The 17120-nt window shown below is 37.0% G+C and overlaps 1 protein-coding gene across 4 annotated transcripts in view; it reads left to right on the top strand.

Annotated features, from left to right (window-relative positions):
* CBFB (core-binding factor subunit beta) overlaps positions 1-16014 on the top strand; it is a 52365-nt gene extending 36351 nt beyond the window's left edge. For 3 of the 4 annotated variants that reach the window (XM_037162635.2, XM_053666670.1, XM_037162633.2), the window contains 2 exons: positions 1752-1847; positions 13768-16014. In XM_037162635.2, the coding sequence (XP_037018530.1) occupies positions 1752-1847; positions 13768-13836 (165 nt within the window). In that variant the 3' untranslated portion in view covers positions 13837-16014. Of the gene's footprint in view, positions 1-1751; positions 1879-13767 lie in introns of all 4 variants that reach the window. The other variant, XM_037162634.2, reaches the window with a different exon arrangement.
* The last annotated feature ends 1106 nt before the right edge of the window (positions 16015-17120 follow it).

Here is a 17120-nt window from a genome sequence, read left to right as displayed (position 1 = left end):
CACCCCTCCGCCACCATTCCCCCCTTTAGTTTATGACCATGTGTCTCAAGTTCTTTAGATTCTATATTTCCCATACTATTCTTGCCCTCCCCCTATCTATTTTCTACCTACCATCTATGCTACTTATTTTCTGTACCTTCTCCCCCCTTCTCCTCCTCCCACTCCCCTGTTGCTAACCCTCCATGTGATCTTCATTTCTTTGGTTCTGCTCCTGATCTAGCTGTCCTCTTAGTTTGCTTTTGTTTTAGGTGTGGTTGTTAATAACTGTGAGTTTGCTGTCCTTTCACTGTTCATGTTTTTTTTAACTTCTTTTTCTTAGATAAGTCCCTTTAACATTTCATATAATAAGGGCTTGGTGATGATGAACTTCTTGAATTTGATCTTATCTGAGAAGCACTTTGTCTGTCCTTCCATTCTAAATGAAAGTTTTGCTGGATAGAGCAATCTTGGTTGTAGGTCTTTGGATTTCATGACTTGGAATACCTCTTTCCAGCCCCTTCTTGCCTGTAGGGTCTCTTTTGAGAAATCTGCTGGCAGTCTGATAGGAACTCCTTTGTAGGTGACTGTCCCCTTAGCTCTTGCTGCTTCTAGGATTCTCTCCTTCATTTTAATCTTGGCTAATGTAATTATGATGTGCCTTGGTGTGTTTCTTCTTGGGTCCAACTTCTTTGGGACTCTCTGAGCTTCCTGGATTTACTGGAAGTCTATTGCCTTTGCCAGATTGGGGAAATTCTCCTTTATTATTTGTTCAAATAAGTTTTCCATTGGTGGCTGTTCCTTTCTCCCTTCTGGTACCCCTATAATTCGGATGTTGGAGCATTTAAAGATGTCCTGGAGGTTCCTAAGTCTCTTCTCATTTTTTTTGAATTCTTGCTTCTTCACTCTTTTCTGTTTGGCCATTATTTTCTTCCTTCTGGTTCACTCCCTTGATTTGAGTCCCAGTTTCCTCTTAATCACTATTGGTTTCCTGTGCAGTTCCATTCATTTCAATTAGTTTAGCCTTCATATGTTTCTCTAATTTGTGACTATAATCACCCAGTTCTGTGAGCATCCTGATCACCAGTGTTTTGAACTGTGCATCTGAAAGTTTTGCTATTTCTTCGTTGCTTAGATTTATGGGCTCTGGGGCTTTGAGATCTTCTTGAGCTATTTTTGGTCTGTTCTCGCCCATTAATTATGAGGAGCAGAGCCTTAGGTGCTTACCAGGGCGGGGCCGCGGAGGTCGCTGGTTTGTGATGCTGTATGTGGGGGCGGGGTCAGAGCAGGGAAATGGCAGCCCCCTCTGCTGCCTCTCACCGCTGGGGCCTGCTCGGTCCAGTCGTCTTACCATTCAGTCTCATTGGTCTATCTGCGCACGAATGCGGGACCACAGTCAACCCGCCGCCCTGCACCCTCGCTGGGTACACCGGTCACTCACTGGGTCCGCCCGTTGCAACCCCATGCCTGGGAACCGAGCACTTGAGTCCATCTGACCGAGTTTTCCTGTGCAACCCTGCTCTGCCAGCTGCTGACTTCACCCCTCTTACTGGTCAGGCTGAAGAATTTGTTGTTATCAGACTTCCAAAAAGTTCAATTTTCTGTGTTCTGGCTGTGTTTTCTGTTGCTAATATTTTGTTGTCTCTAAACTTGGTTGTGGGAGAAAGCATGGCGTCTCCACCTATGTCTCCATCTTGGCAGAAGTCCTCCCCATTTTGATATTTTTAAATTATAAATCAAAATTAAGATATCTGTTTCTCGTATTCTTCTGATAGCAGGAGGATGCATTAGCACAACAGGCCTTTGAAGAGGCTCGGAGAAGGACACGTGAGTTTGAAGACAGAGACAGGTCTCATCGGGAGGAAATGGAGGTGAGAGTTTCACAGCTGCTGGCAGTGACTGGTTAGTACTTTCCCCAAACTCTCAGGGTTTATTATGTGCTGTTTGTTCATAATGTCTTTAATAGTTTTAAGTTTAATTTGGGCTTTCATTGAAAAAAATTGTACTTTGTGGCTTTATGTTAATTAAATGTAATTGCTATAAAGAAACTTGGTCTTAATTTTAAGGTTGTACGTGAATTTTTTATTTATTAGTCCTTATAAAAATCAGCATGATATATATTTTCTCTTCATTCATTGATCCAAATATTTTATCTATTGTTTCTTAATTATTTCTCAGATTATTTGCTTTAAAATATTTTATTACCATAGAATATGTATTTTTAAAACATTATTAAAACTCTTTGGTCCCTGGCTGGTGTGGCTCAGTGGATTGACTGCTGGCCTGTGAACCAAAGGGTCACCGGTTCGATTCCCAGTCGGGGCACATGCCTGGGTTGCGGGCCTGGTCTCCAGTGTGGGGTGCATGAGAGGCAACCACACCTTGATTTTTTTCTCTCCCTCTCTTTCTCTCACTCTTCCCCTCTCTCTAGAAATAAATAAAGTCTTTTTTTTTAAAGGGTTAGGATAGTCATTTTGATGTTACGTGTATGTTACCACATTAAAAAAATTTAAGTTGGTATCATAATACAAGAAATGTGTGAGTTTTGCATGCACAACATTTTGTGTACACTGTTAATCTAAATTAATATTAGAGAGTGTGTGTGTATAAATACACAAAGACTGGCTAAGAGACCAGTCTCTAGAGTCAGACTGCAAGGCCTGAATCTGACTCTGCCTTTTACTTTTGTTGCCTCAGAAAAGTATCGCACCTTTCTGTGACTGAGTTTCCTCCTCTATAAAAGAGGGCTAAAAATCGTGCCTACCTCGTGCAGACATGTGAGGCCTGAAGGACTAAGTAAATGCACATGAAAGCGCTTTTAGAGTATGTGGCGCTGACTAGGTGTCGATGGCTATTATCGATGTTATTTCATATATTTTCTACTACATTACAATTTTTCTAGAATCAAGGAAAAACTCAAGCCTACTCAGTGGTTAGTGTATAAACTAGTGAACTCTCCCCCCTACTTTTTTTCTTTTTAAAGAGATGAAGTGAGAGAGGGAGAGAAACACTGATGATCTGTGAGAAATACATCAGTTGGTTGCATGATTTATATTCCCCTTTGTCAATCAGTAAATATCCACATATGCTGAAAGCAACTGTGATGATATTCCCAAGGATACTTAATTAGCTTAGTAGAGACAGGAAGAATATAATGCAATACATTTGTTTTCTTTGAGGCTTTTACAATATTTGTGATTGAACTTTTCACATTTTCTTTCAGAATGCTTGTTATCTCTAATAGTAAGAAGTTTTTAAGGGTATAATATGCATTTGTTATACTTTTGAACATTTTTGCTCATGCTGTTTGTCTCCTGGCCAAGAGTGTACTTTTATAAATGTACTTGATAAACATACTATCCATTTATCAAGGCCCAGCTTAAATATTATCTGTCAGTTCCTTCTCCAGTTTTCTTAATCATAATAGCCCTTCCACTTCCAGAGCACTTCATATTTCTTTTACTGTATGTACTGGACAGTATGTCGAAACAATTATAAATGTGTCTGTTTTCCACTCTATTTGTGATCCCCAGTGAGATGGGGACCCTGATTTTTTAATTTACACACTACCTGTCACAGTGCTTTTGTATGTTGTGTTTAGTTGTCAAATGGAAATGATCGAAGAACAGCTCCTTTTTTACTTGTCTGAAAGTTAGAGTTATAGAATAGTGTATAGGATAAAGTAGAAAAATACATGTTAGTGGTCTCTGGGGAGAAATAACATGTTTCTGATTAATTGGCTTATATTAATTAGGTTATTTATTAAGTAATGAATCCAACTGTGTTGTGCTGGACTCTGCATTATGGACAAGGAAATAGATCCAAATGCATGGTTTCTGTCCTTGAGCAACTCTCAGTCTTGAGGGAAAACAGATGTATAAATAGGTAACTGCAGTCTTGTTTTAGCAGCAGCCATACACAATGGAGAAGGGGAAGAGTGGTATTGTGGAAGACGGAACACTCTCATCTGCCTCTGTTTGGGAGATTTGCAGGAGAATGCACTTGCAGGGAGTTTGAAGGACGACTTAAAGTTTGTTAGCTGGACAAACTAGAGAGAACATTCTGTGTAGAAGGAACAGTATATTCAGAGGAGTGAAGGCATAAGAGATCTTGCCATGTCAGAATATGATCAGTTTGTCTTTCTGGGACAAGCTAACATGGTCTTAAATGAATATAAGAATTATTTTATAAAAAAGTGTCCTTCTGGCTACATTATATTTGAAGCATAAGTATTTAACAGTTAATGGAATGATTATCTAGGAAGTTGTGTATATTTTGCTTTAAATAAAATTCTAGATTGAGACCATGAATTATTTTTCTCAAATGTTAATTTGAGTATTCTTATTTATAATGTTACCTGAGAAAAAACGTTTTGGTGTGTGAGTTTATATGTGTGTGTTTATATTTGTGTATGAACAAACATATAGTCTGTTGATGGAGGTGTCAAATAATTTATTGCAGAGATAGATTATTTCTAGTCAGCTTTACGTCAGGGATTTGAGAGCATGGGCTTCATAAACAGATCTAGTTGAGATTCCTGCTCCATTACTTGCCAGTCTCTCTTGAGCTGGTTTTCTCATAGAAATTGTTGTGAGAATTAAATAGGAAAATGCTTGTAAAGCACTTGCTGCTTTAGTATGGTGCTCGGTCTGTGTGTGTCTACAGTAAATAGTAGATCTAAAGTACTTTAGCACTAAAAGCTCTACCACAGTGATTGTTCCAGTTAATTGAATTATCTGATTACCAAGAACATCCTTTTAGTTCTCTAAAATGTATTATGGCACTTTCCTTGCATTATGACCCGGAGCATAGAAAAATGGTTAGATTTTCTTCAATGATTTAAGATCCTGTAGTTCTTTGTGGTAGTAATTTGAAACGTCAGTTCTTGTAGAAAACTGTCATCTAGAAAATTATGCTGGAATTGGACTCCAGAGCTTGCACTTTCAGTCACTTAGGGGAGTTAGGCTGTGCATGTGTTTTGACATTTTCCTTGTGTATATTTTGCTTCCCTTTTTATTTTATTTTATTTTATTTTATTTTTTAATATATATTTTTTCAAGTACCGTTTACATTAGTCTGTATTAGTTTCAGGTGTACAGCATAGCTTGTTATCTGTGCTTTGCAAAGTGATCCCCCCAATATTTCAAGTATCCGCCTTGCCCCATACATAGTTATTACAGTATTATTGACTATTCCCAGTGCCATAATTTAAATCTCTGTGACTGGTCTGTAAACACCAATTTGTACTTTTGCTTCACTTTTTAAAAAATTCATAACAAATTCCTTATGTCAGTTTTTTTTTATTTTAAGATTTATTATTTTTTTTAGGTAGAGGGGGATGGAGGGAGAAAGAGAGGGAGAGAAACATCAGTGTGTGGTTGCCCCTCTCCTGTCCCCTACTCGGGACCTGGCCCACAACCCAGGCCTGTGCCCTGATTGTGAATTGAACCGGAGACCCTTTGGTTCACAGGCCAGCCCTCAATCCACTGAGCCACACCAGCTAGGGCTCAGCTTATTTTCTTGCAGTTTACCTTTTTTTTTCCTAAAAGGAGAATGTTAGAGAGAAACATTTTCTTCCTGTAATTAAAACATCTGTAAGAGGCCTTAAGTCACATTTATAAAAAATTGTTATCTTACAATCAGTTTAACATTCTTATTATAGTCGAAGAAACTGAGATCTTAAAAACATTAACTGACTCACTTTCTTTCAGATAGTTGGTTAATGGAAAGAAGAGTGAAGGCTTAAACCAGTTTTCTAAACTGGTTTAGAACTAAACTAAAAAGTCTCCACAAATACAGGCTAGCACTGGGAAATGAATTTCCACATCAACCATAAAGATGATTAAATTGAAAAGTGAAATCTGCCAGAAGAGGTTAGAAATTGTTTTGCCTGGAAAAGCTGAGGCAGAACATAATATATTGGTTCCAGTGGGTGGTCCTGATAGATAGCCTGGCTGGAGACTGGATCTAAGGAGGGGTGGTAACCTGTGGGTGGCAGTAACCCAGCAGTAGATGGTCCTTGGAAGCTTGAGATCCTGGCAGCACAGAGGCTTAGGGATGTCCCACACCTGTTTGGATATCCTCTGTGGCGTCTGGTCCTGTTATGCTAAACTGGTAATGGTGGTGGTCATGACCATTTAATGTATGTATAAGTTTGAAGCAGTACTCCAAGTGGTAACAGCCCAAGGGGGTTGATTTTTGCCTGTGTCTTTCGACCTAAAATCACTTAGGAAGGTCATTGGGCATGTTTCTATTTCACCATCTGTAAAATTTAGAAAGTTTCAATCTATCATCCATGGTAGGTTTTAATATTGTCTTTTTCCTATTTTTTCCTTTTTTCAAATATTGATCATCTTTTTTTAATGGTTGCTGTTTTGTTTTTTGTTTTTGTTTTTTAAGATTTTATTTATTTATTTATTTTTAGAGGGGAAGGAGATAGGAAGAAAAATATCAGTGTATGGTTGCCTCTCATGTGCCCCCTGCTAGGAACTGGCCTGCAACCCAGGCATGTGCCCTGACTGGGAATCGTGATCATCTTTTTTTAATTAAATATTTTACCTATTTTTAGAGAGGGGGAAAGGGAGGGAGAGAGGGAGGGAGAGACACAGTGATCAGTTACCTCTTGTACACATCCCAACTGGGGACCAAACCTACAACCCAAGCATGTGCCCTGCCCCAGAGTTGAACTATCGACATTTTGCTTTGTGGAACGATATCCAACCAACCATACCAGTTAGGACCTCTTTTTCTGATCTTTCTGAAAAAGGATATTTTAGTACTCTGGTACTTTCTTTACCTTTCACAGGTACTGGCAGGCTATCATTAATTTGGCAAATGAAAAACCATAGTGAAATGAAGAAACACTTTGTTTTAGTAACCTTATCCAAGTTACTATTAAATTTTTGATATATTAAAAAAAAATGTGCCCTGGTTGGTGTAGCTCAGTGGATTGGGCTGGGCCTGTGAACCAAAGGTTCGATTCCCAGTCAGGGCACATGCCTGGGTTGCAGGCCAATTCCCAGCAGGGGGTGCACGAAAGGCAACCATACATAGATATTTCTCTCCCTCTCCCCTCTAAAGATAAAAAAATAAAATATCTTTAAAAAGACAACAAAAACAATAAAAGAAATGTTATACAAAAAGGTATAGAATACCATAAATAATACCTTATTACCCTGTGGTTATTTTTGAAAGGAATACATACACATATTTGTTTAAATTGCATAGCCGCTCTGGTAGGAATTGTTAGGAAACTGGAAGGGGAACTATGAAGGGGAAACTGGTATTTGGGGGCCAAGTGGGAGGATGATTACTTTTCATTGTTTATCTTTTGTACCTTTTGAGTTTTATGTCATTTGTGTCTATATTACCTATTTAGAAAAGAAATAAAATTGGTTTTTAGTGTTAACACAGAATGATGAGAATAGAAGATTCTAGAACTTGGGTTCTGTATTCTCTGGCATATAGGTTGCTTTAAAAAAATGTGAAATCTGTCCTGACCTGTGTGACTCAGTTGGCTGGGCATCGTTCCACAAAGCAAAATGTTGCCTGTTTGAATCCAGTTAGGATTCATGCGTGCGAGAGGCAACCAATCAATATTTCTCTCCCTCACTTTCTCCCTCCCTTCCCATCTTTCTAAAAACAAATAAATACAATACTTAAATAAATAAATAAAAATTAAGAAATCTGAAATCCTTTCTCTGCTTGAAGCTTCATACAGAACCCGAATATAAATAGATATAGAGGTACTGCTCTGAGTCAAACAGGTAGGGATTATTCTGGTCTCCCTCCAGAGTCCCTATGGTGTTTTCGAGGAATCCAGTAGCTGAAAGAAAGCATTTAACTTGAGAACCTTTGATGTAGAAGAATGAACATGAGGTTTATAATAGATTTCCCTGGTCTTAAATCCTAACACCACTACTTGTTGCCGTGTGATGTTGGGAAAGTAGCTTATTCTCTTGAGCCTCATCGGTCAGAAAGGCTCACACCCTTCCTCCTGGGTTGCTGCCTAGCTAAGTATCTGACATTTCACATTGGGGCTCAGTGCAAGCTAGTTTCTTCCCCTCCTCATTCTGTGCACCTTTGCTCACAGCATATCTGGACTGGTGGGTGTAAAGGTGGGTGTGTCCTAACTTCAGTTGGTATTTTGCTAAGCCACTTTAGATTCTGGTTTTGTTTGTTTATTTTTTAATAATAAAGGATCTTGAGCTCTTCTTGGTTCTTTGGGAGGTAATGATAATAATTACCTAGGGGTGAATAGTGACTGGGAAAAGGTACAAGGAGAACTTCCCAAATTTTGGTAATACTTCTTAATCTGGTTGCTACAACCTGGGTGTGTTCACTTAGTGAAAAGTCATCAAAGTACATATTTGATTTGTGCATTCTTCTGTATTTTAATAAAAAGTAGACTTTTAAAAAGAATAATGGTATTTCTTCTATAAAATTAAATTTCTTCCTCACTAATCCTCTCCTGATGCTCATTCTTAGTCTTAGTTCATAGTTCATATTCCTGGTTCACTCTCACCTTCAGCCAACATACACCTCAGAAAGGCCCTGCCTCAGGGCCTTTGTGTCTGTTGTCACATAGACGTTCCCCCGGTGCCTTTTCTGCCTAAGAATACTTCCATGATTTGAAAATATTGACTTGTTACCCCTGGCAGTTTTCTTTGGGTTACATATCTTTGTAACTATATATAATTCAAATGCCTACTTTTGACTTTTTTTGAAGGGAGATTGAAGTTAATAAGGGACAAACTAAAGTGCTTTGGTCATAGATAAATTGGAAAGATATTTTCCATCATCGGTTTGAAAGTAGTTTGTAAAAACACACTCTGTCCAGAGACAGCTTTCACCTTGGTTGGCCTTCTAACCTAAAACTGGGATATGGCACTGTTTGCTTTTAATTCAGCTGCAAAGTGACAGTGCTCAGGGAGATTTTCTCTAACATTATCTAGAAAATGGTTTCATTTGCTTAGGTTATAAAGCGTTAGCAAATAAATTGCTATCTTTAATGTCAGAAAATGGGTAAATAATTATTGCTTATTCTCCTTTAGAGAGTTTTAATGCAATTCAACAAATCATAGGAGAATTTTATGTGGAAACTATTTGGAAATAAAAACAGGCAAAAGGCTTTATGTGGTTTTTGTATTTGTATTTTGTATGTTTTTGGAGCCTTCTATTCTGTGTGGTCCCAGAAAACATCCCAACCTTATTTATTTTAAATAACCACAGACTTTAGTTTTCAAGTCAGTTAACTCTACCAACACTCATATTTTTGTAAGGACAAATTAACATAAGAATCTGTCTATACTGGGCCTTTCTGAGGTGTGTGTTGGCTCAAGGCATTAGGTGAAAGGGAACCGGGAATATGAACCACAAACTCAGACGAAGAATGAGAATCGAGAGGATTGGTGTAGAAGAGGACAGATACTAGGTCTGTCTTCTCCCACACTGAGAGAGACAGTGGGAGGGAGTCTTAATTTGCTGTCTGTCATAGGAAATGTACACTTTATTAAAATATATTTTGTTTTAACCATGTTTTAGTTTGTAAAAATTACTCTTAGCTACAGAATGCAATTTTCTTTTAACATTTGAGAAGTTTATATAGATGAATTGGGAAGTGCTGAACAGCTTCGTTAATGACAACAGCATGAGTGCTGGTTCTGTGCCATGGGTGAGAAATGATGACATGACGAGATACACTCCAATACTCCTTCACACTGAGTTCTTAAATGATCAGGGGGTATCTGCATTTTGAGGAACTGAGGCTGAGAGAATGAAAAGCTTGTCTGAGATCACAAAGCTGAAGTGGTACAGCCATCCCTATCCGAGTCCAGTAATGTATATCATTTTCACCATCTTTTATTTTTAAATACCACTTTATGTTTTAAGTTTCATGAAGTGATATACTTTTATAAGAATTATATTTTTGACATCCCTGTTAGACCAGCTTTTGTAGTCTCTTTATTTGATGGATGTCTGCTGACTTGACAAAGTCTGCAGCAATTTTATAATTGTCTGCTGACTTTTTTTTTAACCTTTTTAATAATTAATTTGGGGTAAGTGCATTCTTTTATTTCATATTAGAACCTAAAATTTCTGTTTTGTGTCTTTTCCAGCCTTAGAAATGGGGAGAAATAGCTGTGAAGGCTAATTAACATTAATGCTAATTGTGTGTTAAAAGTTCATCTTTTCCAGAGGTCTCCCTGCCACCAGCTATGTAATCTTAATGGAATCACTTAACCTTCTTGGGCTGTCAGTCTGATCATGTGTAAAATGAGAGTTGAACCAGTTCTCTGAAGTACTGTGATGCTCTAAAATTGTATAAATCTGTGTTCTTTTAGCCAAGTGTCAAACATAAAACCATTAGAAAGTATCTGGACATAGTATACATTCGATAATTTGTGGCTATTTTTAACTATCACGGCAATCTGTCATGAAGAGTATTCATGCTGCCCTGACTGGTGTGGCTCAGTTGGCTGAGCGTCGCTCTGCAAGACAAAGGGTTGCAGGTTCGATGCCTGGTCAGGGCACCTACGAGAGGCAACTGATTGATGTTTCTCACATCAATGTTTCTCTCCCTCTCTTTCTCCCTCCCTTCCCTTCTCTCTAAAAATAAAATCTTTAAAAAATTTTTAAGGTTTAAAAAAAGATGTTCAAGCCCTGGCTGGTGTAGCTCAGTGGATTGAGCACAGGCCTGCAAACCAGACAATCGCGGTTTGATTCCCAGTCAGGGCACACTCCTGGGCTGCAGGCCAGTTCCCTGCAGGCCAGTTCCCAGCAGGGGACGCATGAAAGGCAACCCATACATTGATGTTTCTCTCCCTCTCTCCTTCCCTTCCCCTCTAAAGATTAAAAAAAAAAAAAAAAAAGATCTTGCCAATTTGATGATCTTGACAATGAAGAATAGAAATCAACCAAAAAATTTTACTCTTTTTAATTTGGTTATCTCTGCTCTTGGCTACTTCTGCATAGCCCTGACCAGTAGGGAAAACTCCCATCACCTGGTGACTTTTTGTCTCTTGACTTTTTTTTTAGGTAAGGGGAAGGGAGAGAGAAAGGGAGAAAAATATCGATGTGAGGGAAACATTGATCGATTGTCTTTTATACGCGCCTCAACTGGCAACTAAACCTGCAGCCCAGGGGAAAATCAAATCAACGATCTTTCACTTTGCAGGGTGATGCTCAACTAGCTGAGCCACACCAGCCAGGGCTGTCTCTTCATTTAAATTCATGCCATGGTTGACTCCTAGAAACTGTTTTTGCCTTGTTTCTTGGTAATATATGAAAAGAAAGAAAACTGTAGCAACTGGTAGAAAGGTCCGTAATAAAATCTACACTCATTCTTTATAAATATTAAAGATGTAATTGTGTTCTGAAAAGGCTTTGGGTATCTGCTTTCTGTTAAAACCCTGTTCTGAGAAACTGTTAAATAGTTAGTACCAAGGGTCTATGTGTATTGACTAGGGAGAAAGAAACTAGAATTTATGGACTTGATGCTTTTAGAATAATTGAGTTCAGAGTTTCTTCACCACCATCCAGTTAGGGTTATTACCCACAGAAGAATTTCTTCTAAAACATCCATCCTCCATTAGAAAACTGCCACAGTAGAAAGCATTGCTTCTTGAGACAGCTCATCCATTTGTTGAATTTCAGTCCTGTGGAAGCTGTTTCACTGAACCTAAACATATTTCTGTATTTGTCTCCTTCATGTGACTGCCAATATATCTTCATTTCTAGCATTCAGCTTCCTCCCAGTCTGTCAGCTCTCGTCCTTTCCTCTTCTGATCTTACCGATACTGTCAGACATCCCCTTTTAATTTTCCTATTCTTGACTGTCCTTCACAGTGTCTTCCTCATTCATTCTTAACCATGTAAATAGAAACTAAAGACACAAGTAAATAGCAAAAACACTTTACTCTCTATGCGTTTACCAAAAATATAAACAAACCCATGGCAACCTGTGTACAGATAGCCGTGACCAGGGAGAACTCTAGCTGCTGATGACCGACTATTCTTTGTACTCTTTTGGAGTCATCCCACTATTAAAATAATTTGAAATTACTTTATCTCAAGACTAGAGCTGAAATGTTCTTTTCACAAAGTATTATTGGTAGATTTGTAGTAACTTATAAATATGTAATTAGGATTGATTTTTCTGTGTTTCTTCATTGCTCAGCCCCTTTTCTCACCTTCATTGACTGAAACCAGATACTCAAGTCATCTCCTTTGATTTTGCAGAATTGATCTGTCCTTATACTACATTTAGCATTGATTCTGTATGAAACGTAAATTGTTTTTCTGACCCATATGTATTCCATAGCTCTTTTAGCCTATAACCAAGCAGTATAACTTTAACCTGACTAGTTAATTAAAAGGAATGTGCTAAAATTTAGTCATTGTGCAGTCTGCTAATAAAAAATAGTTAAGGTCTGCTAGATGAATATATAAAAATTTGTAAGAAAGATTACTGAAGTTAGTGGTGGATTTTATTTGATTTATTTAAAGTGAATAAAGCAATGTGGTTTCTGTGTAAACAGCATAACCCTCTTGAGAAATAATGACATGGCTGGAGCTTCTGACCGAATTTGATATTACAGTACAAATGTGACTTGTTGAGATGTTTCTTTGAAGGCCAAGAATACTCTAACCACTGTTTTAGATATTAAAAATTAAAATCAAGCCCTGGCTGGTATGGCTCAATGGATTGAGTCCGGCCCACAAACTGAAAGGTTGCCAGTTTGGTTCCCAGTCAGGGCACACACCTATATTGTGGGCTGCGTCCCCAGTTGGGGGCATGCGAGAGGCAACTAATTGATGTCTCTCTCATACATCAATATTTCTCACCCTTTCTCCCTCTCTTCCCATCTCTAAAAATAACGAAATAAAAATTTTTTAATTTATTTTTAGAGAGGGAAAGAAACATTAGTGTGTGGTACACCAAGGACTCTAATTTTACATTTCTCATTTTGCTTTTGAGACAGTATTTTATCCATAGTGATTCTGTATTTTATTTCTTCTTTTCTTAAGATGTTATTTATTTATTTTTAGAGAGAGAGGAAGGGAAGGAGAAAGAGAAACAGCAGTCGGTTGCCTCTCATAATCCCCCAACTGGGGACCTGGCCCACAACCCAGGCATGTGCCCTAACTGGGAATCGAACTAGTGACCTTTCAGTTTGCAGTTTGACATTCAATCCACTGAGCCACACCAGCCAGGGCTGGATTTTATTTTGTGAGGTGTGAAGATTTTTAGTTCAAGTTCAGGTGGCAGAGAAGGAATTCAGTAAGAGATGAAGTTCACTACCTTTTTCAACCATTTTTCTTCATCTGTAAAATAGATAAATAATAGCAACTGTTATAGATGGTTGGCAGGGATTAAATTAGTTCATCCTTGGAAAGTGCTTAGAACAGTGCCAAGTGTGTAGTTGATGCTTATAAATGTCAGCTATTACTAAAAGGGAAAGTTTGCTTCTAAGATGATTGGATGATATGCTAAAGTTAAACCTTTTAGTCCCAAAACAGTAAATGTATCAATAGATTAATTGTTCTTTTATACATGGTACATATTTTAATAATGTTCTTTGAATATGAGATTTTTATTCTGTTTTTTTAAGGGAACTTTAGTCAAATATTTCATATATAATTTAAAGTTATTTAAATTATACATGTGGAGAGATACTGGCTGAAAATAATTTAGTTGCAAACTTTTTTGTGCTATTGTCTTTTGTTTATCTAGAACTTTGATTTTCAAACATTGTTTGACCACAAACTATGATTTTTTTGTCATTTCAGGCAAGAAGACAACAAGACCCTAGTCCTGGTTCCAGTTTAGGTGGCGGGGATGACCTCAAACTTCGCTAACTAGTAGCACAGCAGATGTGCTCCCCAATCTTTACATATACATTGTTTCTAGTCAGCAAAAACAGTGGATTAAAAGACCAGAAACTGTGATAACTGGAGGTACTACAGTCTATTTCTTAACCTTAGGCAGTAACAAGACATCACAAACTGCCATGGTTTTGCACTATGATTATACCTGCATTTCTAATTTTGTATGCATGTAGCCAGTAATAATTTTCCATTTTTTTCTATGCAAGCTTACCTTGTTGGCATTATTTTAGTGAGTTGAAACTATCTACTTGTAAAGCTCTTTTTTCCCTCCATGTTAATTTAAAGTTCATGTCATTTAAAAACAAGTCAAGACATTAAAATTTTTATCAGGTTTTTTTCCCTAATCAGTTTCTCTAATTTTTCCTTTTTTGTGATTTTAGATGTGTTGGTTTTACAGCTTCACTTCAGTTAGGCATTCTGGGTTTTTGTTTTGTTTTCCCCTATTTTCTTTTGTGTTTTTATTGTCGATGGCATCTTAAAACTGCTGATACATTTGCATTATTTACAAGCTAAAAACCCAGTAGCCTAGAGCTGTCTGCCACAGCCTAACAAAGTTTACAGTTGTCAAAGTTGCAGTATCCTTTTAAATGTTGATAATCAGCTCCTTTTCTTTCCTTTTTAAACATAAAAGTTTTTAATTGGCATTAACTCTAATCTGCCCTAATCTGTTTTAGATTTTGTTTTATAATCATGAGTTTCTGTGGAGATATTCTCCATAGATGATAATATTCTACTGAAATGCCTAAAGAAGTCGCAGGCTGGCTTCTGTTTTATTCAGGGATTTTTTTTTCAAGTCAATCAGAAAAGGGATACTGGAGCTTCTTCATATATGTAACAGCATATTAAACTGGAGACAGTGATGAATCAGCTACAAGGGTGATAATGTTTTAAAATCATGTTTAAGATATTTGCTTTTATGTGTATTTTATAATGCATGCTTTTGTAAAAACAGTGCTGGGTGATAAAAGATTAGTCTTAGAGAGGAAATGTTCATCTGTGCAGAGAATACATTTTCTTCCATTAATTATTATGAAAACAAATTCACAGGTTATATATGGTATTTTCCAAAAGGACTATTAATGGAACCTTTTGAGATGAATTAGTATGAGAATATTTTTTAAATAGGCTCACTGTCAAATTGAATGCAACTTTTTTTTTTTAATACAAGACTGGAAAAAAGTGCTAAGTCATTTGGTACCTCCTTACAAATATTTTTCATGGTCACATTCATTAAATGTTACTACATTTCTGAATTTTTGCAAAAATGTATTTTATCATAATAGAATGGCATTATTTTAAAGAGTTTGAAAAACTGACATGGTCAGTTCAGAAAGTGAATTGAAGTCTGAATAAGGTCATTGCATTTAAAACATATATATATACTTGACTGATGAGGAAGGTGTGACTTTCATTGTATATAGGTCTTATAACTCATAAACATATCCTGTATCTCAGAATAAAAATGTTTGTTATATATTTGAAGCCATGCATGGTAAGGAGTGTTTAAATTGTTATAAACAGTAATACATCATAAAAGACCATGCTGATCTTGTGTATCTAAGTACTATAAATGAATTGGTTGCTATTTGGTGTTGTCGAGCTCACATGTTTACACACTCAGTGCCCTAACATCCCCTGAGGGAATCGCCTTCTAAGTGGTTCTTACAGGGGTGTTTTAAGGTTACTTTCTCACAGAGCTCCTTGGTTTTTGACTTCTGCACTTAAAATTTTTTTTAATAACGTGATGATGATGGTACATTTTTCTCTATTGCTTCTAGCTAAGGACTTTTAGTCCACCAGTAACTACGATCAAATGTTATTAAATGTTAATGTTGCCATTCTGTAAATACTGAATTTTTCCTCATTTAGCACAGTGCTGCTTCCATCTGTCTTAATGCTGGCATTAAGATCATGAGCCCTTTTTCTCTGATAGTGCAGGCTTTGAAGCTACTTTAATTAAGTTATTGATGCAATTTGATATTTTTCCATTATCTATATTTAAACAGAATTACATCATTGCATCATCTTTTCTAAATTCATCTCCATTAAAACTTGCCTTAACCTACCAGATTGCTTTTGCCACCATTAGCCATAATGTGTGTTTGTATGTTTAATTTACTTTCACAATAAACTTCTGTGTAGTGAAAACAGGGTCTTGGCTTTTTATTGACATAATCCAAAAATTTCTGCTCTAGTGTTCATTATGACATGAAAATTGGTTTTGTTGTTTCTGATCAGTTCTTTCATCCTGATCTGTAATCTTTAAAAAAAAAAAAAAACCAGTGGCATCTAGTGGTTATTTCTCCTAATTCCAAAGAAAATCCATAATGTAAATATCACAAAGAATGCTAATTTCTCAATGTATATTATGGTTTTCAAAACATCTGGCTTAATTTACCCACTCAATGGGATATGACTATAGAGTAGTGACAGCACCTTGGAGGGGGGGAAGAATTCCAAAAATTACATATCGAAATTAGTACCATCTTTTAAGCTAGTCATTTTAGCAGTATACACTTAACTTGTGCCGGTGTTATATCAAACGTTCTAAGAGTTTTTCTTGGCATTTTCCTATACCACAAAATTAATTTTTTACTTTAGAAGCCATCTTTAAACTTGGCCCATATGAAAATATTTACTTACCTGCCATCAGACTTACTGTCAATGACAAATATTTTAAAAGGCTAGATTGGAACCATTAAGCAAAATTGCAAAGAATGAGATTCATACTCTGAAGGTTAATTTCAAAAGTTGTTGAATCACCTCTATAAACAGGTATTTGGATATTATCATTTTGGGCTGCTTGGAAAAAGTATCTTACTTGATTTATGCTTCATTTGGCAATGAGCTTTTTAAAGCCATAGCTGTTTTGTGAATATTCCATTGCTACATAACACATTGCCCCCAAACTTAGGAACTTAAAACAATAAACATCATGTTACAGATTCCGTGGGTCAGAAATCTGGAAAAAGCTAATAAATTCAGTGGTCTGGTCCAAGACTCTCTCAAGGTTAAGATTCAAGTTGTCAGCCAGGCCTTATGAGTATAAAGTCATCTTAAGGCTTAACTGTGACTGAAGGATCCCTTTCCAAGCCTACTCGTGGTCATTGACTGACCTCAGTTTCTCACAGACCATTGGTGAAAGCCCTTGATTCCTTGCTAGGTATTGGGATGGAGACCTCCTTCGTGTGAGTGTCTCCACAGAGCAGCTCACAGCTTGGCAGCTGCCTTCTCCCAGAACAAGTTATGCAAGG

This window comes from Artibeus jamaicensis, unplaced genomic scaffold (assembly GCF_021234435.1).
Source record: "Artibeus jamaicensis isolate MK-2021 breed Jamaican fruit bat unplaced genomic scaffold, CSHL_Jam_final contig_464, whole genome shotgun sequence".
Lineage (NCBI taxonomy): Eukaryota > Metazoa > Chordata > Mammalia > Chiroptera > Phyllostomidae > Artibeus > Artibeus jamaicensis.
This window is presented reverse-complemented; position numbering and strand designations above follow the sequence as displayed.